Below are 25,375 nucleotides of genomic sequence, written 5' to 3'. Positions count from 1 at the left end.
GATTGTGAACATGCACAAAGAGATCGTTACATCTGTGGTTAAATGGGAGGGGCAAATGGGATCACGTGACCGGTGGGGTCTAACATCCCAGGCACAGACTCCAGCTTCCCAGCATTCTGTGGAAATAAACAAACTTGCCCCTCACATCTCCTCTCACCTTAAATGTGTCAGACATTTCAACCCTCAGGAAAAACATACCCTCTGTCCACTCTACCTATTCCTCTTGTAATATTATAAACATCCATCCAGTCTCACCCCAGCCTGCCCCTCTCTGGAGAAAACAACACAAGTTTGTCCAGCCTCTCGTTATAGCTCATGCCCTCTAATCCAGGCAGTGTCCTGGTAAACCTCTTCTGTGCCCTCTCCAAAGACCCAACATCCTTCCAAGAATGGGGGTGACCAGAACTGTATGAAACACTCCAGATGTGGGCTAACAAGTTTTACAAAGCTGCAGCACAACTTCATGATTTTTGAACTCAGTGCTTCAACTAATAAAGACAACCATTGCATTTGCTTCTTAACCACCCGATCAATCTGTGCAGTCTCTTTCAGGGAGCGATGAACTTGGAGTCTAAGATCCCTCTGATCATCGACACTGTTCAGGGTTTTGCATTTAACACTGTACTGTCTCATACATTCAGGGGTGCAGTGCTACCAGAGCTCACCGGAGAGCCGCTCCGACACCTCTGGAAAAAAGTCAAAATAAGCAAGTACTGAATTTAACAAACCCGGATATTAAATAGAGGGAACTTTACGGAAGCGGGTGTTGGAAAGTGTTGGCTGGTGGGGAAAAATACCACTAATAACATTAGGATATTTGATCGTTTTTGGTGAAATCCTGGAGCTGTGACTGCTTTTTATTTAGGTATTTGTGAAATTCCTCCTCGCTCGACCCGTTGTCCTAGGAAGCTGGGAAATCCCTGTACACAAATGTGAGCATTCTTCCGCTCTTTCCAATGGGTACCATTGGATACCATGAAGGAGCTATATTCAGCAAGGAATGAACATGGAAACCCAAGTTTAAAAGTTAAAAACAATGAAAGAAAAATTCACTGCTCACTTATCTTCGGTCTGACTTTGATCAAAAACACAAGCTAATCATCCAAAATCCTCTTCGAAACCTGGATAAATTTAGTTTTATTTTCCAAGCCAAATGGAAAACAAGACATTTCTGGGATTTAAGCTAGTTTTACGTCATTTCAATTATCATTAATAGCAGATCAACCCCTTGGCCTCGCTCCACCAACTGTAGCTGATTGGAAAGAGGCTCTTTTTCCCTTTGTGTTGAAAGGAAGAAGGATAATTTAGTGAGGCAATGAATGAGACAAAATATATTTCCAAACCTCACAAATGGTTGCTCTCCTCCCCTCTTAACATTTATGACTTTCAAAATACAATCTTTTCTATTCGTATAGATGTGATAATAATAAAGATTTAAGCTTGTTTAACTTTTTATATATTTAAAGACTAAACAGTGTCTGTATCGGTCTAACCATGTAACACCCGTCATGTGAGGATATTGTGAGTATCGACACTCACAGGTACACTTCCTGTCCAACCATTTCTGCGAGACAAACAGTACGAGGCAGAGTTGACAACCTACAGCTTTTGAGACTAATATTCAGCAATATTCGTGGCTTTAGCAATAGTTCATCAGAGTTTCTTTTTTCATACTTGATTACTTGGTTCCAATTTAGGGGCTAAAAGTATAAAAACTGAATTGCTTTAATTTTGTTATTTTTATACCTCTGAGGAACACTGCTAAGTGCTGCGGCCGTCTGCTCTGACTCAGTCGTATTAGTAAGGCTACATCTGTGGTGGTCCGTGGATTACTCCCTAATCCTAAAGTACATTTTTCTCACTTAAAACCCTGTGTCTTCAAAGCAAACAAAGTTATTTTACTTGCTTGATAATTATATTCTATGATAATCAGTTGTGCAACCGTGTAATACTTTGTCATATTATTAAATTAAGAATTTTATTTTTAATTGTACCAGTTATACACTGAAATCTAGTGATAGGCTAAAATCTTGTTAATGTTTTAGCTATAACTATATTTCTGTGGAGCTCTGAAATTCATATATTCCTTTCATCTGGTTTATTGCTTGACGTTACAAGAAGCCCTATATATGTCACACCCAATTTGTGTACCTGCTCATTACACGAATGGGGCAAGGAAGTTGCCCAGTACATGAAATGAGCAGGTACACAAATTGGGTGTCACAAACTAAGGGTGATTAATAAGTTCGTGGCCCAAGGTGGAAAGATTCAATTTTACAAAACTTAGCAATATTCAATTATGTCAAACAGAAATACCACAAAAGTTATTAACTTCAAACTTTCTGCATAATCACTCAAAGAGTTAAACTACACGTGCAGATACCGAACGCTGTATAACTTCAGGCCTTCTAACTTAGGCCACGAACTTATCAATCACCGCCCCCACCCCAACCCCAACCCCAACCCCCCCCCCCCCCGTACTGCTCCAGCACCTAAAAAATTGGCACTGCACGCCCCCTCCAGCCGTCCGGCAGAGCTCGGGCCCAGACCTTTCCCAATGCAACCGGCCCCCGAGTTACACAACACCGGGATCATTCCCTACTCACCCCTGCTCGAATCGGAGAACCGCCAACAACAGAACTCGGCACCGCGCATGCGTTCAGCAGCGTTCCTCCACAGCGCCACCGGCTGCCGGAGGTCTGCACATCGTCGCCGACAGCCGGAGACCCGCACAGCGCCACCAGTGGCTGGAGATCCTACAGCGCCACCAGTGTTCGGAGGCGGGACGGACAACGGAGAGGTAAAAAAACGACAAAGTCTGCAGATTCTGGAAATCCAAAGCAATACAAACAAAATGCTGGCCGAACGCAGCAGGCCGGGTAGCAATGAGAATGGAAATCGCATTGAAAATGTTTGGACACCGGGAAGTCCCGCTTGGAGTGGATAGTTCAAAGGTTAGTTTATTATTAAAGCAGGTATCCATGAATAACGCTGAGCTTTGTTTCTCCACAGAACCACGAAACAAAGAGAGAGCATGAAAGTCGTTCACAGAGAAAAATCAAACTTCCATCCCACCCCCCCCCCCCCGGATCAAGAAGAACGGGATCCCAATCATCAAACCCCAAAACCCACCTCTCCGCACAAAAGGGAACAATAATATCGACCCACGATAAAAAAGAAAACACTCCTACCCCGCACAACTGCGGAGGAGCCGGTGTCACCAGTGTCGAGGCGGCCGCACCGGGAGCAGCGGACACAACGAACGACCCCGGAAGATTCACAGGTGAAGTGTCGCCTCACCTGGAAGGATGTTTGGACAACGGAGAGAGTTCAGCCGTCCGGCCCTTTCACTGTGACACCCCGAACTCCACATCAAATCCGTCCAAACGAATCTGGGCCAACTTTAATGACCAATAAATATAATTTTTCTCAGCGATCAGCTGTATGAATGATCCCCTGACTCTGAGATGAAGGGGTATCTATGGTCCACACTGTCAGGGTGTTGAGTTTACCAGGAGACAAAGACTGCAGGGACGGGGGGTTTTCGGTTGACTAATACACTGTATGTGGATCCCGCTGGCAAATCTGGTGTTGTGACCCGAATCGAGACAAACACCACGCTGCCCACTCCACCAACAACAAGGCACAGCCGGACACATAACAGGGGACTTTACATCCCACAACACTGGATTCAGTGATGAAACCCGTGATTAATGTTGTTGTCCCACCGAAATAATAAGAAACGCACATTTTGATTCGTTTAAATACGGTGACGTCAGACAACCCCACTCGCCTGACGTCACACATGGACTCCCCATACCGGGATCTGCCCTCACGTGCGCGGTGTCTTACGTCACCCACGCGCTGCTGTGCTCGAGCTTTATCGGTTTAAAGGCTGGGCTAATAATCACGTGACCAGCCCCTCCCCCACCACTGTCAACAGAGGAGTCAGGAGCAGCGCTATTCTCATTGGTGCGAAGCGATGTCAATCACAGGTAACAACCAGTGGCGGAGGCGGACAAGCCGAGTGGGCGTTACCCCGCCGAGTTCGTCTCCCGCTCAAGCGCCGACGCCTCCTCAGAGCGGAGAAAACCTCAAAGTAAATGTCCGCTTTCTGATTTATTTCCATTTCCCTCCGAGGGAAGTTGGGGCGTTTGTGAAGTGTCTCCTGCGGCCGGAGTCTGATGTATCGCTGAGAGGTAGGAGGAGTCCGCTCGGCCAGTCGGTTTGATGCCGGTTCCCCGGGGGGAGGATTTTATTGACAGGATGAAGATGGTGAGAGAGGGGGCGGACAGGATGTTTGTCCCGGTGGGGACAGGAGGGGCTCATCTGTGGAAATGTCTGAGCCCACGGTGGTGTCGAGCAGAGGGATTCAGCACATTGGGGGCAAACACCGGCAGACTGTTGCCCTGCAAGCGGTGCCGGTGGTCCGGGCAAAGTGACAATTGTTTGTGCTTTGTTGAGATTGTACATGGAATATGGTGTAAAATCCCGCTCCCCATACTAATACGGGTTATACAGACCGAAGAACAAACTGCCGGAGGAACTCAGTGGGTCGGGCAGCATCTGTGGAGGGAAATGGACCATCAACATTTCGGGCCGAGATCCTCCCTCTGGACTGAGAGTAGACGGGAAATAGTCAGAGAAAAGAGGTGAGGGGTGGGGATGGGGCAAGAGCTGGGGAGTGAGAGGTGGATCCAGGTGAGGGGGAGGTGGGAAGGTGGAAATAGTGACAGGGGTGGGAGGTGATTGGTTGGGGCAACACGGGGCTGCAGAAGATGGAAATTAATTCCATCGAGGATGAACAAAGAGGTTAGAGAGTATTTGTCATAGAGAGTGTGATGAAGATTCACCAGACTGATCCCTGGAGTGGTGGGGTCATCATATGAAGAAAGATTAAATGTGATAACCCTTTCATTTAGAAAAACGAGGACTGAGAGGTGAACATTGAAATGCACAACATCATGACCGGTTGAATCAGGGATCCCAGTCTCTGAAACAGGGGTGGACTACCCGGGACTGAGATGAGGGGAAATGTTTCCAATCCGAGGGTGGTGAATGTCTGTAAATCCCCACCACAGGGGGCGATTATTCTACCTAGAGATTCTACATCTTCCAACCCTATACAACCTCGTTATAATGAGTTTATTTAATATTTTACCAAAAGTGCCATACAGCCCTACTACTGGCTCGTTATTTCAAGAAACATATAATTATCTGGGAAACGAGAGGACCTGCAGATGCTAGAAATGGAGAGAACTACACATAAAGTGCTGGAGGAGCTCAGCATGTCAAGCAGCATCTCTGGATGGGAATCAACATTCCTGGCCAAGACTCTTCTTTATGACTCGATACCCACGTATCTGGAATATCAACAAGCAAAGACAATAGAAAGTAGTGTAAAATCCAGAAAACCTTTGACAAAATTTAGTTCATGGCTTCAAAAAAAACCTGCCAAACAGAGCTCAATAGGTAACAAATACAACAAAGGCAATAAACACTTGCATCAATTCCGAGATTGACTTTTTTAATGAAAATATCTTGGTCCCATTTCAATCAGTAAAATTTACAGACAAATAAGAACTGAAGAGACAACTTTAGAAAAGTCTATTTACACTAAGTCCCACTTAGATTAACGACTACCTTGGACAGAAGGAGGATCAGGAATAACACACATGAAAAAAAAATCATACAACAGTCAGATAAAACCTAAATATATATTTTCATCAAAAATAAATAGGATTCAGCACTCATCTTTTAACTGGCCACAGTTCCGGTATCAGGCACAATATAAAACTCTCCGCTTCCCTCTCTGTGTCAAAATGGATCATTCCTCCCCTTCATCAGTCTGTGACTTGGCTCAGTTTGTCCGTCTCCTTCGCATTCTGAGCATGCGCCACACACCCACTGAGATCACATTTTATTTACACGGCTGTGACTAGAGACTTTCTGATTATTATGTCCCTCCCGGCATTTGACGGTGGTAATCTCAGAGTCAGCAATGGTATTGAACATCAGGAGTAGGTGATTAGGCTTTTTCGTTGGAGATCGATAAACTGCCGGTAGTGTGTGTCTGGATGAGTGGGTCGTTTTCAGACTGGAAGGAGGTAGTGTTTGGAGTAGCACAGAGATCAGTCCCTGACCACAGTTGTTCACAGTTTAATGTCCCGGCGGAGGCAGCGAGATTTGAGATGTCCCAGTCTGCTGGTGACCGAGAAAGAGTGGAGTTGGGGGAGGGGAGGCTATTCACATGCAATTTCGTAGCTTTGCAATCAGTACATAGTGCACTGTGGGGCTGCAGTGGCAGGTTCCAATCCGCTAATTAGATTTGCTGACCACACTGCATTGATCGGCCGAATCCCAAATAATAACGAGGCAGCCTACAGAGAAGTCATCACCCCGACTCAAATTGAGTTTTTATCCCTTCTCCAGAGAGCCAAGAAACAAAGAGCATGAAATTCGTTCAGAGAGAAAAATCAAACTTCCACCCCAACCCCAGCATAAAAAAGAACGGCATACCGATCATCAATCCACACCCCCCCCCCCGCGCACAAAAGGGAACAAACATTGAGCCCCCGAAAAGAAACACCCCTACCCCGCACAACTGCGGAGGAGCCGGTGTCACCAGTGTAGAGGCGGCCGCACCGGGAGCAGCGGGCACAACCGGCGACCCCGGAAGATTCACAGGTGAAGTGTCGCCTCACCTGGAAGGATGTTTGGACAACGGAGAGAGTTCAGCCGTCCGGCCCTTTCACTGTGACTCCCTGAACTCCACATCAAATCCGTCCAAACGAATCTGGGTGAACTTTAATGACCAATAAATATAATTCCTCTCACCGATCAGCTGTCTGAATGATCCCCTGACTCTGAGAGGAAGGGGTATCTATGGTCCACACTGTCAGGGTGTTGAGTTTACCAGGAGACAAAGACTGCAGGGACGAGAGGTTTTCTGTTGACTAATACACTGCGTGTGGACCCCGCTGGCAATTCTGGTGTTGTGACCCGAATCGAGACAAACACCACGCTGCCCACTCCACCAACAACACGGCACAGCCGGACACATAACAGGGGACTTTACATCCCACAACCCTGGATTCAGTGATGAAACCCGTCAACAATGTTGTTGTCCCACTGAAAAGTCCATTAAGGTGCTTTTAAATACGAGCGCTCCGTCACAGGTGACGTCTGACACCCCCCACTCGCCAGACGTCACACATGGGCTCCCGACACCGGGATCTGCCCTCACGTGCGCGTTGTCTTACGTCACCCACGCGCTGCTGTGCTCGAGCTTTATAAGTGGAACGGCTGGGCTAATAATCACGTGACCACCCCTTCCCCACCGCTGTTATGGTGCGAAGCGATGTCAATCACTGGTTACAACCAGTCACGGAGGCGGACAAGCCGAGTGGGCGTTACCCCGCTGAGTTCGTCTCCCGCTCAAGCGCCGACCGCCTCCTCAGAGCGGAGAAAACCTCAAAGTAAATGTCCGCTTTCTGATTTATTTCCATTTCCCTCCGAGGGAAGTTGGGGCGTTTGTGAAGCGTCTCCCGCGGCCGGAGTCTGATGTATCGCTGAGAGGTAGGAGGAGACCGCTCGGCCCGTCGGTTTGATGCCGGTTCCCCGGGGAGGGAGGGATTGTATTGAAAGGATGAAGATGCTGAGAGAGGGGGCGGACAGGATGTTTGTCCCGGTGGGGACAGGAGGGGCTCATCTGTGGAAATGTCTGAGCACACGGTGGTGTCGAGCAGAGGGATTCACCACATTGGGGGCAAACACCGGCAGACTGTTGCCCTGCAAGCGGGGCCAATGGTCCGGGTAAAGTGATAATTATCTGTGCTTTGTTGGGATTGTACCTGGAATATGATGTAAAATCCTGCTCCCCATACTAACACGGGTTGAACAGACCAAAGAACAAACTGCTGGAGGTACTCAGTGGGTCGGGCAGCATCTGTGGAGGGAAATGGACCGTCAACATTTCGGGCCGAGACCCTCCGTCTGGACTGAGAGTGGACGGGAAATAGTCAGAGAAAGGAGGTGAGGGGTGGGGATGGGGCAAGAGCCGGGGAGTGAGAGGTGGATCCAGGTGAGGGGGGAGGTGGGAAGGTGGAAATAGTGACGGGTGGGAGGTGAGTGATCGGGGCAACACGGGGCTGCAGAAGATGGTAATTAATTCTATAGAGGATTAACAAAGAGGTTAGAGAGTATTTGTTAGAGAGAGTGCAATGAAGATACACCAGACTGATCCCTGGGGTGGTGGGGTCATCATATGGAGAAAGATCAAATGTGATAACCCTTTCTTTTAGAGAATCGAGGACTGAGAGGTGAACACACTGAAATGCACAACATCATTACCGGTTGAACCAGGGATCTCAGTCTCTGAAACAGGGATAGACTGTGCGGGACTGAAATGAGGGGAAATGTCTCCATTCCGAGGGTGGTGAATGTTTATAAATCCCCACCACAGAGTGCGGTGAAGACTCAGTGATTGTCCGCACGTAAAACAGATGTGTGGAGACCGAAGGGATCGAGGAAATGAGGATCGGGCAGAAACACATGGCTGAGATGGGTGAGCAGCCGCCATCTTGCTGATGGTTAGAGGGGCTGAATTGCCTCCTGCTGTTTCTCACTTGATGTTTCAGTGTTCCTGTCCAGCAAGGCTCTGGAGGAATGTGAATAGAAATTAGTGTTTAGAAACACAAAACTGATTTAAATGAAACGTGAACATTTCCTTTTTGCGTCTGAATTATGTTTTGGACCTGGATGGGAATTGAGCCGGTGACTCTGTGACCTGGACGTGGAGGGAAAAGGATCGGGGAAGATATGGTGTGGAAAAATAATCATGTATCTGGGGTAAATATGGAATAATGTGGGGAATGCGGTGGATGGGTCGGGCAGCATGTGAGGGGCGAGGAGCAGAGTCAACAGTTCAGGAGGGAGTCCCTCCACCCGTCACCTGATCCCGGTTCCTGTTCACATATTTCTGCAGATCTGCAGCATCTGCGGGTCACTGTTCTATGTGTCCGTGTAGCTTCATCTTTCCCCGTTCAGACAAGGCAGTGAGATCCGGATCTGTCACGTCCTCTCGTTGTGGGTGGACAATGTCTTTTTTCTCTGCAATAGTTTCTGCATGTTTCATTCACTGTTTTGAGGTGCTGAAGTGCTGCCGATGTTTCTGGGTGTCTGACCCGTTTATGTGAGAATTTAGCCATTTGTATTTATCTGAGCTTCTGATAAATGTGTAAAGTTTAGTTCAGCTTCACTTCAGAATTTCCAAAGCAACACCCAGTCAGTCAAATTGCTCCACACAATTAAAATAGCTTATTACTTTTTTCTCTATTTTTGTACTATATATATGTATATTCTTATTTTAAATCACAATTTTTCAAAACTATTGTTATCAATTAGGTTCTGCTGCTACCGCAGGGACAACAAATTTCATGACACATGCCGGTGCTATTAAACCTGATTCTGATATTGATATGGGAGACCAACCACCGGTCACCTGATCCCAGTTACCGCAGATCGTAATGTGAGATTGAAGTATTTTCCATATATTTGCTTTCCACAGAAATGACAACAGTTCAGTTTCCTTCTGTGGTTCCAGAGCAGAAGCTCAGTCTGTCTAATATTTCCACACAATTAAAATGGGAAATTTGTTTATTATCATCATGTACTGAGCTACAGTGAAAATCTTGCCTGATGTACCATCCAGACAGATGGATACATTTCAACAGTACATTGAGCTGATATACATCAAAATAATCACTGTAACAAAGCATTATGGCTGCAGAGAAAGTGCGGTGCAGATAGACATATGGTGCAGGGTCACGTCCAGTTACATTGTGAGGTTGAGTCCATTTTATCATTCATTTGGCTTATAACTGCAGACAGGAAGCCGTCCTTCAGCCTGGTGTTACGCACTTTAAGGCTTTTGTATCTCTTCCCAATGGGAGAGCAGGTTTGCAGCAAGAATGTCTGTGGTTGTGAGGATCTTTGAGTACATGGCCTGTTTTTCCGAGGCAGGGGAAGTGTAGGAAGAGTCCATGGAGGGGAGGCTTGTTTCTCTGATGTTCTCTGCAGTTCCTTGCAGTCATGGGCAGAGCAGTAGCCAGACGAAGGAGTGAAGTATCGACAAGGAGCTCAGAGACCTCGGCCTTCACCCTGCCTTGTGTAGCTGGATCCTGGACTTCCTGTCAGATCGCCGGCAGGTGGTAAGTGGGCTCCATCTTCTCTGTCTCTCTGACCCTCAGCACACATAAGCCACAGGGTTGTCTCTTTGGCCTTCTCCTTTACTCTCTGTGCACCCATGACTTGTGTTGCCACCCACAGCTCCAATCTGCTATTTAAATTTGCTGACAGCACTACATTGATTGGCCTAATCTGAAATACTGATAACAATCAATCAAATGCCTTCTGACAAGGGTCGGTCCAAACAAACTTTTCACGCTTCTTCAGGAGATTGGTCAGAGGAAGAGCGATAGCAGCAAAGTTCTTACGATAATATCCATCCATTCCCAGAAACCTTCTAAGAGCCTTCTCAGCAGTCAGAATAGGAACATGAGAAATTGCCTGGACTTTTGCCCGAACAGGAGCCAACTTGCTTTGACCTACAACATAGCCAAGACAGGTCACACTGGCATGGCCAAATTCTCTCTTAGCCAAGTTAACTGTAAGGTTGTCCTAGGAAAGCCTGTCAAACTGCTTTTCTACTGCAGAGATATGCTCTTCCCAAGTGTCCCTCCCTGTAACTAAGTCATCAATATAGGTATCTGTGTGTTCTCACCCTCGAATTACAAAATCAATCATTCTCTGGGATGCTCCTGGAGCATTTTTCCTTCCAAAAGGCAAAACATTGTATTCATACAACCCAGATGGTGTCACAAACACAGAAATGTCTCTACCTCTGTCCGTCAATGGAACACACCAATACCCTTTCAACAGATCAATCTTTGTAAGATATTAGCTATTCCAACCTTATCGATGCAATCATCCACCCTAGGGATAGGATAGGCGTCAGTTTTTGTTACTGCATTTACCTTTCTACAATCAGTGCAAAATCTAACACTACCATCATGTTTGGGCACAATAATGCAGAGTGACTCCAATCTCATTTTGAAGGCCTAATAATACCATTCTCCAGCATATACTCAATTCCCTGGTCAGCCAATTTACACTTTTCGACGTTCATGCGAAGTGGGTGTTGTTTAATCGGTTTGGCTTGACCAACATCTACATCATGTACTGCGACCGTGGTTTGCTTGGGAACATCGGGAAATAAATCTTTGTACTTCAGAATTAATTCCTTCAGCTGTTGTTGTTGCTTTGGCTGCAGATGAGCCAACTCGTTATCAATGTTTTCTAGAACAACCGAGTTCATTAGCCTAACTGGGACCATGTTTGGCTTGTGAAAAGTCTCAGACGAGTCAATTGTTTCATTCTCAGGGTTACCAGATTCATTTGTTTTGACAACAATACTCACAGATGGTGCCTGCTTGTCAAAAAAGGCTTTATCATATTTATGTGCACCACCTGTGTTAGTTTACGTCAGTCGGGTGTTTTAATAACAGAATTCACATTATTAATTTGAGAGACTATCTCATACGGTCTATTGAATTTCGCCTGAAGTGGATTCGTCAACATAAGGCAAGCACCTTATCTCCCACCTGGTATTTTCTTTCGCGAGCCCTGTTATCAAACCAACACTTCATTTTGTTTTGAGAAATCTTTAAGTTTTGTCTCGCTAGACTACAGGCTTGGTGTAGTTTATTTTTGAACTTCAAAACATAGTCTAACGAGTTAACATGTACATCCCCATCAATCCACGGTTCCTTTTAACAAGGTCAAAGGTCACTCTGCGACCAAATACAAGTTCAAATGGAGTAAAGCCCAGTGATTCCTGTACTGACTCTCTTTCTGTGGACAAAATCAAATGTATTCCTTCATCTGGACAAAAGCAAAAGTATCCCTTCATCCCAGTCTTTTCCATTTTCAACACAATATGTCTTAATCATTGTTTTGAGGGTAGAATGAAATCTTTCTAAAGCCCCTTCTGGTTCCGGATGGTATGCAAATGATGCAATCTGTTTTGCTCCCAATTCATAAACTACCTGCTTGAATAATGCAGATATACAAATACATCCTTGATCAGACTGTATTTCTTTAGACAAATCGAATAAAGTGAAAATCTTGGTAAGAGCCTTCACCACAGTTTTAGCTTTAATATTTCTGAGAGGCATTGCCTCTGGGAATCTGGATGTAGTACACATAATAGTTAGCAGATACTGATGGCCAGCTTTAGACTTTGGCAATGGGCCAACACAATCCACTATAACTTTGGAAAAGGGTTCTCCGAATGCAGGTACAGGCCACTGGGGTGAGCTCATTAGGTTTACCCACAACTTGACAAGTGCCTTTTGGAAACTCTTATTCAGGGTAAACATAACTTCATGAATTAAAGCAAACTGATCTGCTAATCCAGCAGATTCCTGCGGAGTGGCAGCATCATTTCCATCTAAATACGTCTTTATGTCATCAGGGACGCACCTTTGGAATTCTTCAATTAAAACCAAATCTCTCAAGCTGTTAAAATCATCATTTACATGTTCAGATGTGCACCAGTGGTCAATAGACACAAATTTCTCATAAGCAAATTCCGTATATCTGGTTCACAGATTTCTTCAAATTTCTAAACTTTTGCCTGTCTGCTTCTGGGACCAACTCGTAAGCTTTGAGCACAGCCTGTTTCACTACGTCATAATATGTGGTCATAATGCGTGGCCATGTGGTTAAGGTGTTGAACTAGCGATCTGAAGGTCATGAGTTCGAGCCTCAGCCGAGGCAGCTTGTGTGTCCTTGAGCAAAACACTGAACCACACACAGCTCCTGCACATTTATAGCCCAGTGGCGATGATTGGGGCAGCATAAATAAGTAAATAATAACCTGCTTCAGCAACTGTCAAAGCAGAATAGGGTTGCTAAGCCTTCCCCTTAAGTACACTTTGTAAGAGAATTTTCTGTCTGCTTTTCTGCCTCTTTAGCCTGAAACTGCATCTGCCTTTCCGGAGCCTCCATCTTTAATATTTCTAACTTCTATTGGAGCTCAAGCTCACGAGGTTTACATTCAGGAAACACCTCCAACTCCTTCACTTTAAACACATCCTCAGATACATAATGCTCAGCTATTATCTTCTGCATCTGTGCCCTCCTCATTGTCAATTTCACCTTAGCAAGTATTAACGTTCTAGCAATACTCAACAACTCAATCCTTCTGGTGTCCTCTAATGCCTGAGAGGTTCACACTTCCAGATATCTATCAACATCCATTGCTGCTGGTTTTCCACACACAAGTAAATCAAAAGGGATTTCCCCAATGAAATTGATAATTAATCAATCCTTAAATTTGTCATATCCCAGACACAGCCCCATTTTGTTACAAACCATAATGCTTTAGAAATGAACCAACAGCAAAAGACTACTCCCAGTGGCCACACATTGTAATTCCACATCCCATTCCCATGCTGATATGTCTATCCATGGCCTCCTCTATTGTCAAAATGAATCCAAACTCAGGTTGGAGGAACAACACCTTATATACCGGCCGAGTAGCCTCCAACATGATGGCATGAACACTGACTTCTCTAACTTCTGTTAATGCCCGTCCTCCCCTTCTTACCCCATCCCTGACATATTTAGTTGTTTACCTGTTCTCCCCCTCACTCTGGTACTTACACCCCCACCCTTTTCTTTCTCCCAAGGCCTCCCTTCCCATGATCCTTTCCCTTCACCAGCTCTGTATCACTTTCGCCAATCACCTTTCCAGCTCTCAGCTTCACCCCCACCCCCTCAGGTCTTCTCCTATCATTTGCATTTCACCCTCCCCTCATTACTTTCAAATCTCTTACTATATTTCAGTTAGTACTGTCGAAGGGTCTCGGCCCACAACGTCGACAGTGCTTCTCCCTATAGATGTTGCCTGGCCTGCTGTGTTCTATCAGCATTTTTTTTGTGTTTGTATTTCCAGCATCTGCAGATTTCCTCATGAGTGTTATGTGTATGTATGTGTGTAAATATAACTCCCAAACTTCTGAGCTCAGGGGAAACAAGGCTTGGAGTGTGGAGATGTTAAAGTATTAAAGTTCAATTAATTCACAGAATAGGTGATGTGAGAGAGATATTTTTGTAATCCAGGGTAAATGTTGAGAGAAGGCAATTATGTTGTATTCCACAGGTTCCATGGTGGTAAAAAGAGAGAACAGTCGCTCTAGATTTTATCCATCATCTTTACAAATGTACATACGAATTATCACCTAAAGTGAATTGTCATAAGTGGTATCATCAAATGAATGACCACGCCACAGCCAGGCAAGGCTTAACACATAAGTCGTCTCCACAGGATATCCCAAATCAGATCCACTCCTGTGGATCAAATGAGGTGACAACCACACATTCGATGTACGGTGAATCGATAATTAGCCCACCCTTGTGAGCGAAGGAAAGTTCCAAACAGTGATCCTTGGCTACTAGTTCCCTGGTTTTGATCCTTCCATTTTTCCTCCTTTGTCTCCGTCTGACTCTGAGTGTCTGTGTCCTCAGTTAAAACTAAACAAGCTGCGAGCGATGTAAACAAGCTGCAAGTCAGACTGATTCACTTTCTTAATTTCTCTCTCTCTCTCTCTTAAAATGACAGTCTACAGCAAACAAAACCAAAGGATTCATAACAATGGCCTCTCCTTACTGTGAACTGACTGGTGTGCCAAGAGGTGGGATGACTGAGTGAATCCTTTCCCATATTCTGAGCCTCTCTCTAGTGTGAACTCGCTGATGACTCTGTAGGGTGGATGACTGAGTGAATCTCTTCCGACAGAATAAGCAGGTGAACGGCTTCTCCCCAGTGTGAAGTCGCTGGTGTCTCTGCAGGGTGGAAGAGTCAGTGAATCCTTTCCCACAGACTGAGCAGGTGAATGGCTTCTCCCCAGTGTGAACTCGCTGGTGACTCTGTAGGTTGGATAACTGAGTAAATCTCTTCTCACAGACTGAGCAGGTGAACGGCTTCTCCTCAGTGTGAATTTGCTGATGTACCAGTAGGCGGGATGACAGTGTGAATCCCTTTCCACAGTCTGAGCAGGTGAACAGCTTCTCCCCAGTGTGAATTCGCTGATGTACCAGTAGGGTAGATGACAGAGTGAATCCTTTCTCACAGACTGAGCAGGTGAACGGCCGCTCCCCAGTGTGAACTCGCTGGTGAGCCATTAGTTCAGATGACAGAGTGAATCCTTACCCAGAAGTTCAGCAGAAGACCAGCCTCTGCCCGGTGTGAACTGATTGGTGTGTCCACAGGTGGGAAGACCGACTGAACCCCTTCTCACACACAGAACAGGTAAATGGCCTTGTCCAGTGTGAACTTGCTGATGTACCTTTAGTTGAGATGACCGAGTGAATCCATTCCCACTGTCTGGGCAGGTGAATGTCCTTTTTCCTGTGTAAAATGATGGGCGTGCCAGTTGGTCAAAATCACCGAGTGAATTCCTCCCCACAGTCTGAGCAGGAAGGGTGGACAATTGGATCCCTTGCTCCACTTCTTAAGTATCTAGGCAGAGACAACAAAACTGGCGTGTCGTTTTTGAGCTTCCTGGAGATGAATTCCTTCTCATTTTTAACCTGTAAAAAAATTTACAAAATCCATCAATGGGTTTAGGACAACATTTCAGATGAGATTACTTGAGTTGCCAAGGTTTGATCTGGTATCACACGGTTACAGTGAGGTTCACCCTAAGTTGGACAGAGAAATCATCTCCTGACTGGGTAGAGTGCTGGAACCTGGAATGACCATCAATTCCCTGATACTCTTCCTGTCTCAATAACAATGGAGCATTTCTGTCGTCTCCAATCTGTGACCTGGCTCATTTTGACTCCCTCCATTGGTATTATTCCTGGCTCCTGCTGAGCGGCACGTGTTCCTTGTCCCACAGTGACTGAAACACTCTCATGCAAATTGTCTTTCTTGACATGCAGCTGGGATCTTCTCTTGTGTATTATTAACAAAATGCCACAATTCTAACGCCATTTAAAAAATTCCTGCTGAAATGACTGGTTGGCCGCACATCTGTTAAAAGGACTTAGAGTGAATTTTTGTATTATTTCAGGTTCTTGTCGCAATCATAGAAAATTTCAACACAGAAACAGGCCCTTTGGGCCATCTAGTTTGTGCTGAACTATTTAAACAGCCCACTCCCACACCCCTACCATCCAGGTATCTACACAAACCTCTTAAACGTTAAAATCGAGCTCGCATGCACCACTTGTGCTGGCTGCTCATTCCACAGCCGGATGACCCTCTATGTGAAGAAGTTCCTCTCATGCTCCCCTTAACATTTCACCTTTCACCCATAACCCATGGCCTCTGGTTGTAGTCCCACCCAATCTCAGTGGAGAAAGCCAGCTTGCATTAACACTATGTGTGCCTCTCTATCACAATCAAATCTCCCCTCAATCTTCTACATTCCCAAGAATAATGCCCTGATTTGTTCAATCTTTCCTTATAATCCAAGTCCTCCAGACATGGCAACATCCTTGTGTATTTTCTCTGAAATCTCTGAACTTCTTTTACATCTTTCCTGTAGGTAGGTGACCAAAACTGCACATAATACTCCAAATAAGGCCTCACCAATGTCTTCTACAAGTCAACATAACATCCATCTATTGTTGTCACTACTGTGGTTCATGAAGGGCAATGGGCTAAAATATTTCCTTCCATCCCTATCTAACTGTGATACCACTTTCAGTGAATTAAGGACTTGTATTCCCAGGTCCCTTTCTTCTACAACACTCCTCCGTGCCCGATCAGTCACTGTGAAAGACCTCCCTTGGTAGGTCAGACCAAAGTGCCACGACTCACACTGGTCTGCATTAAATTCCATTTTCCATTTCTCAAACCATTTTCCCACCTGGCCCAGATCACACTGCAAGCCATGAAAGTCTTCTTGCAGCTGCTAAACCCCCAGTCTTGTTGTCATCCACAAATTTTCTGATCCAGTTAACCACACTATCATCCAGATTACAGATATAGATGACAAACAACAACAGATCCAGCACTGATCCCTTTGGCACACAACTAATCACAGGATTACAGTTATAGAGGCAACCATCTGCTACTACACTGTGGCTTCTCCCAAAGACAGTGTCTCATCCAATCTACTGTCTCATCTAGAATGCTGAGTGACTGAACCTTCTTGACCAACCTCCCATATGAGACTTTATCAAGTGCCTTGCTAAAGTCCATGTAGACAACATCTACTGCCTTGCCTTCATCCACTTCCCTGATAACTTCCTCGAGAGACTCTGAAAGATTGGCTAGAGCCATACTGTCTATCCTTTATCAGTCCACATCTATCCAAATACTTACAGTATATACTTGGTTCCTGCACCCACATTCCAATAACTTTCCCAGTTCTGATGTCAAGCTCACCAATGGATAACTTCCTAGTTTATTTTACAGCCTTTCTTGAACAGCAGAACAACATTGTCTGTCCTCCAATCCTCCAGTACCTCACCTGTCACTAAGGATGATTTAAATATCTGTGCTTGGACCCCAATAATTTCTGCACTTGTCTTCCGCAGGGTCCAAGTGAACAACTTGTCAGGCCCTGGGGATTGATCCACACTAATTTGCCTCAAGACAGCAAACCCCTCCACCTCTGTAATCTGTACAGGGTCCATGAAGTTAATGCGGCTTTGCCTCACTTCTATAGACTCTGTGTTCATCTCTTGAGTAAATACGGATGCAAAAAAAATCTCCCCAAGTCTAGGCTATCCTTCATGTGGATTACCATTTTGATCTTCCAGAGGATTAATTTTTTTTCCCTTGCAATCTTTTTTGCTCTTAACATATCTGCAGAATCCCTGAGGATTCTCCTTCACCTTGTCTGCTGGGGCAACCTCATGCCTTCTTTTATTTCTTTCATAAGTGTTCACTTGAATTTCCTGTATTTCATAAGTACCCCATTTGCTCCTATCTGCCTGTACCTGGTATGCACCTCCTTTTTATTGATCTGGGAGAGGAAAGCCAAAGAGGTGATAGATCTGCATGGAGGGAGGTGGGGGTAAGGAGTGTTAAACTAAAGTTGCAGGGGGAATGGGAGCCTGAATAACAGAACAGATGGTGGTGGGGTTGTGGAGAAAGATGTTGTTCAGGCCTCAGACAAATTTCAGGAATGAAAAAGTTGAGCATGGTGCAGTGAATATGCTGAGCCCTGTATATTTCAATACAGGGAGCAGTGCAGGAAAGGTGGATGAGTTCAGTGCATGGATCAACACCTAGAATCAACACTAGGACCTGGCAACTGTGGATTGGGACAGGCTGCTTTATGGCAAAGGTGTGCTTGGTAAATGGGAGGCTTCAAAGCAAAATTTTGAAAGTAGTAAGCGGGTATGTCAGAATAAAAGGTAAAGATAGAAACTGTAGGGAAACTTGGATTGCACGAGATATTGAGACCCTGGTAAAGCACAAAATGGAATTGCATAACAGGGATAGGCAGTCAGTTTCTTATGGAGTATAAGAAATGCAAGAGAACACATAAGAAATCAATCAGGATGGCTAAAAGATGGCATGAGGTTGCTGACACAGAAAAGGTGAAGAATAATCCTCAGGGATTCTAGTGATAGATTAAGAGCAAAAGGATTGCAAGGCACAAAGTTGGTCCTCTGGAAGACCGGAATGGCAATCCACGTGTGGAACCAAAGCAGATGGGGGAGATCTTAAATATTTTTCCATCTCTCTTAACTCAGGAGATGGACAAAGGGTCTTTGGGAGTGTGGAAACTCGGCATTAACCATTTCAACCCTGGGGGAAAAAACACTCCTCTGGCCACTCACATGCTCAATACCCCTCATCATTTTATACACCAAAAAATGTCTCTAAATATAAACAAGGAAATTATACATTGCACAATCTACTTTCCACGATTCAGTACATTTACACAGACAGGTGTGTAAAAAGGGCCCAACGAATATCAGCAACAAAAAGGCCCAATTCACCAGAACCACAAACTGTTCCTGCTGCTATCATCCAGGACACGGTACCACAGCAAAAGGGCCAACAGGCTTCGGGACATCATCTTCTACCAGGCCATCAGACTGATTAATTCATGCTGATACAATTGCATTTCGATGTTATATTGACTGTCCTATGTACAAACTATCTATTATAAATTACTATAAATTACACATTGCACATTTAGATGATGTAAGGTAAATATTTCTACTCCTCATGTTTATGAAATATGTATCTAATAAAGTCAATTCAATTCACCCTCTCCACTATCTGTTCTGTCATTCTGGCTCCCATTCCCCCTACAACTTATTTTAACCACATCACCCCCTCCCCTGCTCACTACCACTAGCAAGTCTTACCACTAGGATATTCGTCCCCTCTTGTTCTGTTCCTCTAACTAACGAATCCCCTATCAGTCTTTTGACTTTCCTCTGCCAGGTAATTCCCCTCACAGCTTCTGAAGTGGTCCACCTGTTGTTGTGTGAAATGGCCACAAGAGTACTCTGCGATGCCTATTTAACCTCATTCCCCTTCCTGACTCTCACCCAGTTTCCTGTGTCCTGCACCTTGGGAGTAGCTCACCTCCCTTCATGTCATATCTATCACCCCCTCCAACTGCTGGATGATATGGAATTCACCCATTTCAAGCAGCTCATTGAAGTGCAGGGTTACAAGTTGCAGCTGGATGCACATCTTGTAGGGGAGGGCATCAGGGACACTGCAGGTCTCCCCTCCTTCCCTCGAATACCCCTCTACTTTGTAATAACCAGTGTGCAGATAAATCTTGTACTGTGTATTTTTTACCCAGTGACAAGATGTGCACAGTGAATTTTATATAGAGAGGTATTCATTTTCACGGCTAGCAAATCACTGTCAATAGGAACTTTGATCTCCTCTGGGTTTGATCGAGTTCATCTGCACTCTCACACAACCTATGTAGCAGGCCTGTAACAGGAAATGCAGGAGTTTCTCACCAAAGCTTTTACACATTGTCCATATGTGGTTTGCTTGCTAAATTACACTTTAAGAAGTCAGATTTCCAAATATCACTCCACTTCTTCCCACTTGCAAATTCTCCAGCAACTTTTGCATCACCAAAATGCAAACAGGCATCACTAGTTTCTGTGTTCTACATAAATATTCCCCCTGAACCCGTCCCCAATGACTGACGGTGGTGAACTCAGTGAATGAAATCCCAATGAATATGAAGGGATGGGCAGTAGTCTGTCTCACTGGAGTCTGGCACATTTGTGAAGTGAAAGCTACTTGTTGTCCAGGGCAAAGGTGTTTGATATCATAATGTACCCAGAGAGAATGGGACAAAACATGTTCTCACCGGTAGAAAAGTGCAGAACTAGAGGAGGTAGAGGAAGCAACACACACAAAATACTGGAGGAACTCAGCAGGCCAGGCAGCATCTACGGAAAAGAGTACTAATGCTGAGTTCCTCCGGCATTTTGTGTGTGTTGCTTGGAATTCCAGCATCTGCAGATTTTCTCTTGTTTGTGTTGGAGGGAGAACAAAGGTGATTTTCTCAACTGCTGATGTAAAAGATTTTGTTCCCTTTCTCCGAGTTCCTAATCCTTGGATTTAGATAGCTGGAGCTCAGCTCTGTCTGAGAGATCCATCGGTTCCCATTCCCTCATCAGCCGGAAGCTCCCCGGGGCCCGTGTACGGATCGTGGAGCTGAGAGAGAGGGAAGAGGGCAGGACTGTCCCGGGATTGCTGCCCACGGTGTCCGAAATTCAGAGGAATTATCCTGAAGTCGGTATTTAAGATAAAAACACAATTAATCGCTCTTACCTGCAACCGACATTTTCAAAGCCTTCTGTGCACTGCGCGCATGCGTGAAACTCAGGGACGTCCTCAGCCTGACGCCTGCGCATTTCATCGGCGCTTCAGCGCCGGCGAAATTCTTAACGAATTGCCCTATGGGTAATCACGGTGCCATTAAACATTTCTGCAACCACCGGTTCAATGTCCATACCTCATTTTTTTTATCTTGGGTATAGAAAAAATCTGCAGCTCTTTTAATGCAGAAAGCGGCTCCCATAAGCAATATACTCAATATCAACGTGTATCTAATGCCAAAGTAAAATGCAGATATAAAACATAGGAGATTCTGCAGTTGCTGGAAATACTGAGAAAACATTTTCTAAGTATTCCTCTCCAAAATTTCTGCCTTATCTGTTGATTTCCACCTGTGTTTTGCAGAAATTAACCACCTTTTTTTTTCGATCAACCAGTTTCCAAATGCTTCTAATCTTTCACTTTTAACCACATCGTGCTGGTCTTATTCGTCCTCCTCCTCTGGACACCATCTCTCTCTGGAGCCCCTGACTCAGGCTGGCAAATCTTCGGTTTCTGACTCTGCACCATCGGAGATTCACTCGTTAGTCTGCTGTCAGACTTTAGAGGTGCATTGTGTTACGAGACCGCAGGTTCGTTTACTGTGAGTGTCGCTTTAAGTGGCTGAGTGAGTCGGGGCTGTGACGTCAGACACAGGCTGCGGCAGCCTGAGGGAGCGGGAGAGGGAGAGGGAGAGGGAGACAAGCTGTTGGAACTTCAGCGTGTGACTGCTATAGGCTGCAACTCTTCCATGCCCAAAAGGTTGTGTTGATCTGATCATCGACACGCAGTGCAGAACGGATGTGTGACTGTCACTTCATATCATCCATATGTGTGGATTTGCTGGAGTATCCTGTGGTATCACTTTTGATGGCCCTTACCTGGAATCGGGGTGTTCTGTGGTAATCACTTGAAGACGATATTCCTGTGACTGTCACCTGGTGATATTTCTAAGTGGATTTCGGAGCTAATCGACGGATAAGATCTTCGGCGACTGTTATTTCGTTTACCCAGCGTGGAATGTGTGTGGAATTCTTCGTAATTGCCTTCTCTCTACATTCCCTTTATTAGTAACTACGCTATACAACAATATAAATGCAGATATATCAAACAGGTTAGCAATGATTGTGTGTGTGTGTGTGTGTGTGTGTGTGTGTGTGTGTGTGTGTGTGTGTGTGTGTAAATAGGAAAGCCAAGCTTCTTCACGCCTCGGGGTGAATGGATACCGTCTTCCGGTGATGAGTGAAGTTCGGTTCAGTTCGTGGGATTGAGTCGGGGAGTGATGGAGAGAGAGAGAGGGAGAGTTTTGAGTCTTCAGGTAAGCTGACGCCGTCGATAGTCCCTTCGTCCTCCGAAATCCTTTGGAAGTCACCGACTGTGACCACTATAAATGGGACCGTTCTTCAGTGGTGGAGTTATTAACCCAGGCGAGGGATGGACACACGAATAACTCCCCACCGGTCACAGCCTTTTCACACTGCGAGAGCCACTGATCGATGCTCCGGATCGATCTTCCAAAGCCCAACTTTTTCTGTGGACACAACAAAGCTCATTCAGTGTCCAAAACCATGTGTCTGGAGGTCTATCAGCGGACCTCCTACTTATCTCATCGTGCTGAGCCCCAGCTGTCCATCAAACAGTTCCTCCCTTCTCTCTCTGTAAGAACACAGAAGCTGACAGTGTCCTTGTAAAAGTGTCAACAAGCTTGCAGAGAAACCATAACATCGTCTCCGAGCAGTCTTCCTCTCTAACTCTCTCTCTCTCTCTCTCTCTCTCTCTCTCTCACTCTCTGTCCACCTTCCCTCCCTCCCTCTCTCTGTGTCCGGTGTTGAACATCTCCCTCTCTCTTTTCAAAAATACAGTTCATAAGGGTAATTCAGGACCCCGTCACTATAATAATGAAGAGAGTGGTTTTAACATCGAAACCAGACTCCGTTAGTGATCTATTGCTGCTGGCACGTAACAATTGCAACAACCCAGCTGTCTGAGGCACAATCCTTTAAAATTGGTGAAAATGACCCAAAACGTTGAAAAGAGCGGGTAAGATGGAGTTTAACCAACTTCGTCCGGAGCCCTGAACAACGTCACAACCACAGTGAGCTCATCGTCTTGTTCAGCCCGGAGACAATCATGCAGGAAATTCATGCAGGTGTATAAGATGATGAGAGGCATTGGTCGTGTGGATAGTCAGAGGCTTTTTCCCAGGGCAGAAACGGCTAACACGAGGGTGAATAGGTTTAAGCTGCTTGGAAGTAGGTATAGAGGACATGTCAGAGCTAAGTTTTTTAAACAAAGAGTGGCGTGTGTGTGGAATGCACCGCCAGCGACGGTAGTAGAGGCGGATACAAAAAGGTCTGTTAAGATAGGTACATGGAGCTTAGGAAAATAGATGGCTATGCGGTAGGGTAATTCTAAGCAATTTCTAGAGTAAGTTACATGGTCGGTACAACATTGTGGGACAAAGTATCGATAATATGTTGTAGAATTCTGTGATTCTATGACATTCAAGAGAAATCTCCTATCCCACGGAGTGGTGACTAGATGCAACCTGTCATCTCAGGGAGAGTGAGAGGGAAACGGCGGGGGTAGATTTTCATAAACTGATATGGAACAGAAATATGGGCAGGGACCAGCTGGGCTGAGTGGCCTCTCAAGCGAGACACGGGATTTGATACAGGATTTATCTTTCACGGGATTTATCTTTCACAGATCCACAATATTAAACACCAGTCTAGTTTAAGGCTACCATCAGCAGAACGGACTCCTCCAATGCTCAGTGACCAGGGTTCAGTCCTGGGTGCGATGAGCAGCCGCAAGAACTGCAGAATCTGTCAGTAACCGTCCCTCATGATCCTGCAGCAGCCTTCAGTCACCGTGATGGTTAAACATTTAACACGGAGCTGATTTGAACTTCCTCCCTGATGTGAAGTTGCTGGTGTTGCAGCAGCTGGGATGATTGAGTAAAACTCTTTGCTCACTCCGGACAGAAATGTGGCCTCTATTTATTGTGAACTCACCGGAGCATCACAAGGTGGGTTAACTGAATGAATCTCTTCACACACACGGAGCAGGTGAACGTCTGCTTCCCAGAGCGAAGCTGTTGGTGTATCTGCGATGGCCGACGGAATCCTTTCCAAAATAAGAGCCAATGAATGACGTCACACTGCTATAAACGTCATGGCGATGTATCCAATCAGATCACGGGCATGGACACATGTTCGGGCTCTCCTTGTAGCGAATGGGGCGCTGTCTTCTCCAGCATCTCCGCCTCCACATTCAAGAACCGGCGGCATTCAAGCGCTGATGAACTGACAGATAGAGCAGAACTGACGAGCTGTTGCATTTGTGATTTCCATACACAAATCCTTTGTCTTTTCTACACTGTTAAAAGCTTACAAAGCACGTCGGTAGGTGAAGGACAATATTTCCACTCAGATTATTTAGTTTCCATGGTGCCTTCTGAGAAAAACACTGTCACAACTCAAAACAACTTGGGGGGACAAGACTTCATCTTCTAACTGGCCACAGTTCCGGCATCAGGAACAATATCAAACTCTCTGCCTCCCTCTTTGTATCAAAATGGATCATTCCTCCCCTTCATCAGTCTGTGACTTGGCTCAGTTTGTCCGTCTCCTTCGCATTCTGAGCATGCGCCACACACCTACTGGGATCACATTTTATTTACACGGCTGTGACTAGAGACTTTCTGATTATTATGTCCCTCCCGGCATTTGACGGTGGTAAACTCAGAGTTAGCAATGGTAGTGACCCTCAGGAGTAGGTGATTAGTCTTTTTCGTTGGAGGTCGATAAACTGCCGGTAGTGTGTGGCTGGATGAGTGGGTCGCTTTCAGACTGGAAGGGGGTAGCGTTTGGAGTACCCCAGAGATCAGTCCCTGACCACAGTTGTTCACAGTTTAATGTCCTGGCGGAGGCAGCGAGATGAGAGATGTCCCAGTCTGCTGCTGACGCTGAAAGAGTGGAGTTGAGGGAGGGGAGGCTATTCACATGCAATTTCGTAGCTTTGCAATCAGTACATAGTGCACTGTGGGGCTGCAGTGGCGGGTTCCAATATGCTAATTAGATTTGCTGACCACACTACATTGATCGGCCGAATACCAATTAATAACGAGGCAGCGTACAGAGAAGAAGTCATCACCCCGACACAGTGGTGTCAAGGAAACAACCTCTCCCTCATTGTGACAAAAACAATGGAGCTGGTTGTGGATTACAGGAGGAATGGAGACAGGGACCAAATTCAACATTTCCAAGTCTGTTATTGACACAAAATGCACATTTTAATAGTGATCATGACGCAATGTATTTTATATATTGTTGATGACATAAAACATATTTATAGATTGTTACTGACAGAGAATCGTATAATTTATGTTCCGTGTCTTATCTGAAAGTACTTGCCTGTGATGCTGCCACAAGTCAGTGTTTCTCTGTACCTGTACCTTCCCGTACTTGTGCACTT

General features: G+C 45.4%; 1 protein-coding gene and 1 long non-coding RNA gene across 2 annotated transcripts; one reads left to right on the top strand and one right to left on the bottom strand.

The window, feature by feature from the left end:
• Positions 1 to 7,094: 7,094 nt before the first annotated feature.
• LOC132387226 (uncharacterized) lies at positions 7,095 to 12,578 on the top strand. Its single transcript, XR_009509825.1, has 2 exons — positions 7,095 to 7,578; positions 8,304 to 12,578. It is a non-coding gene; the product is annotated as an uncharacterized LOC132387226 (long non-coding RNA).
• Positions 12,579 to 14,670: 2,092 nt separating this feature from the next.
• On the bottom strand, positions 14,671 to 20,910 carry LOC132387225 (zinc finger protein 664-like). Its single transcript, XM_059959585.1, has 2 exons — positions 20,852 to 20,910; positions 14,671 to 15,657 (listed from the first exon to the last, which is right to left on the bottom strand). Exon 2 carries the CDS (start codon positions 15,247 to 15,249, stop codon positions 14,731 to 14,733), a length of 519 nt encoding a protein of 172 aa, XP_059815568.1. The 5' UTR covers positions 15,250 to 15,657; positions 20,852 to 20,910; the 3' UTR covers positions 14,671 to 14,730.
• Between the last annotated feature and the right edge of the window lie 4,465 nt (positions 20,911 to 25,375).

This window comes from Hypanus sabinus, unplaced genomic scaffold (assembly GCF_030144855.1).
Source record: "Hypanus sabinus isolate sHypSab1 unplaced genomic scaffold, sHypSab1.hap1 scaffold_164, whole genome shotgun sequence".
Lineage (NCBI taxonomy): Eukaryota > Metazoa > Chordata > Chondrichthyes > Myliobatiformes > Dasyatidae > Hypanus > Hypanus sabinus.
The sequence above is the reverse complement of the archived record's forward strand: the minus strand, read 5'-3'. Positions and strand labels throughout refer to the sequence as shown.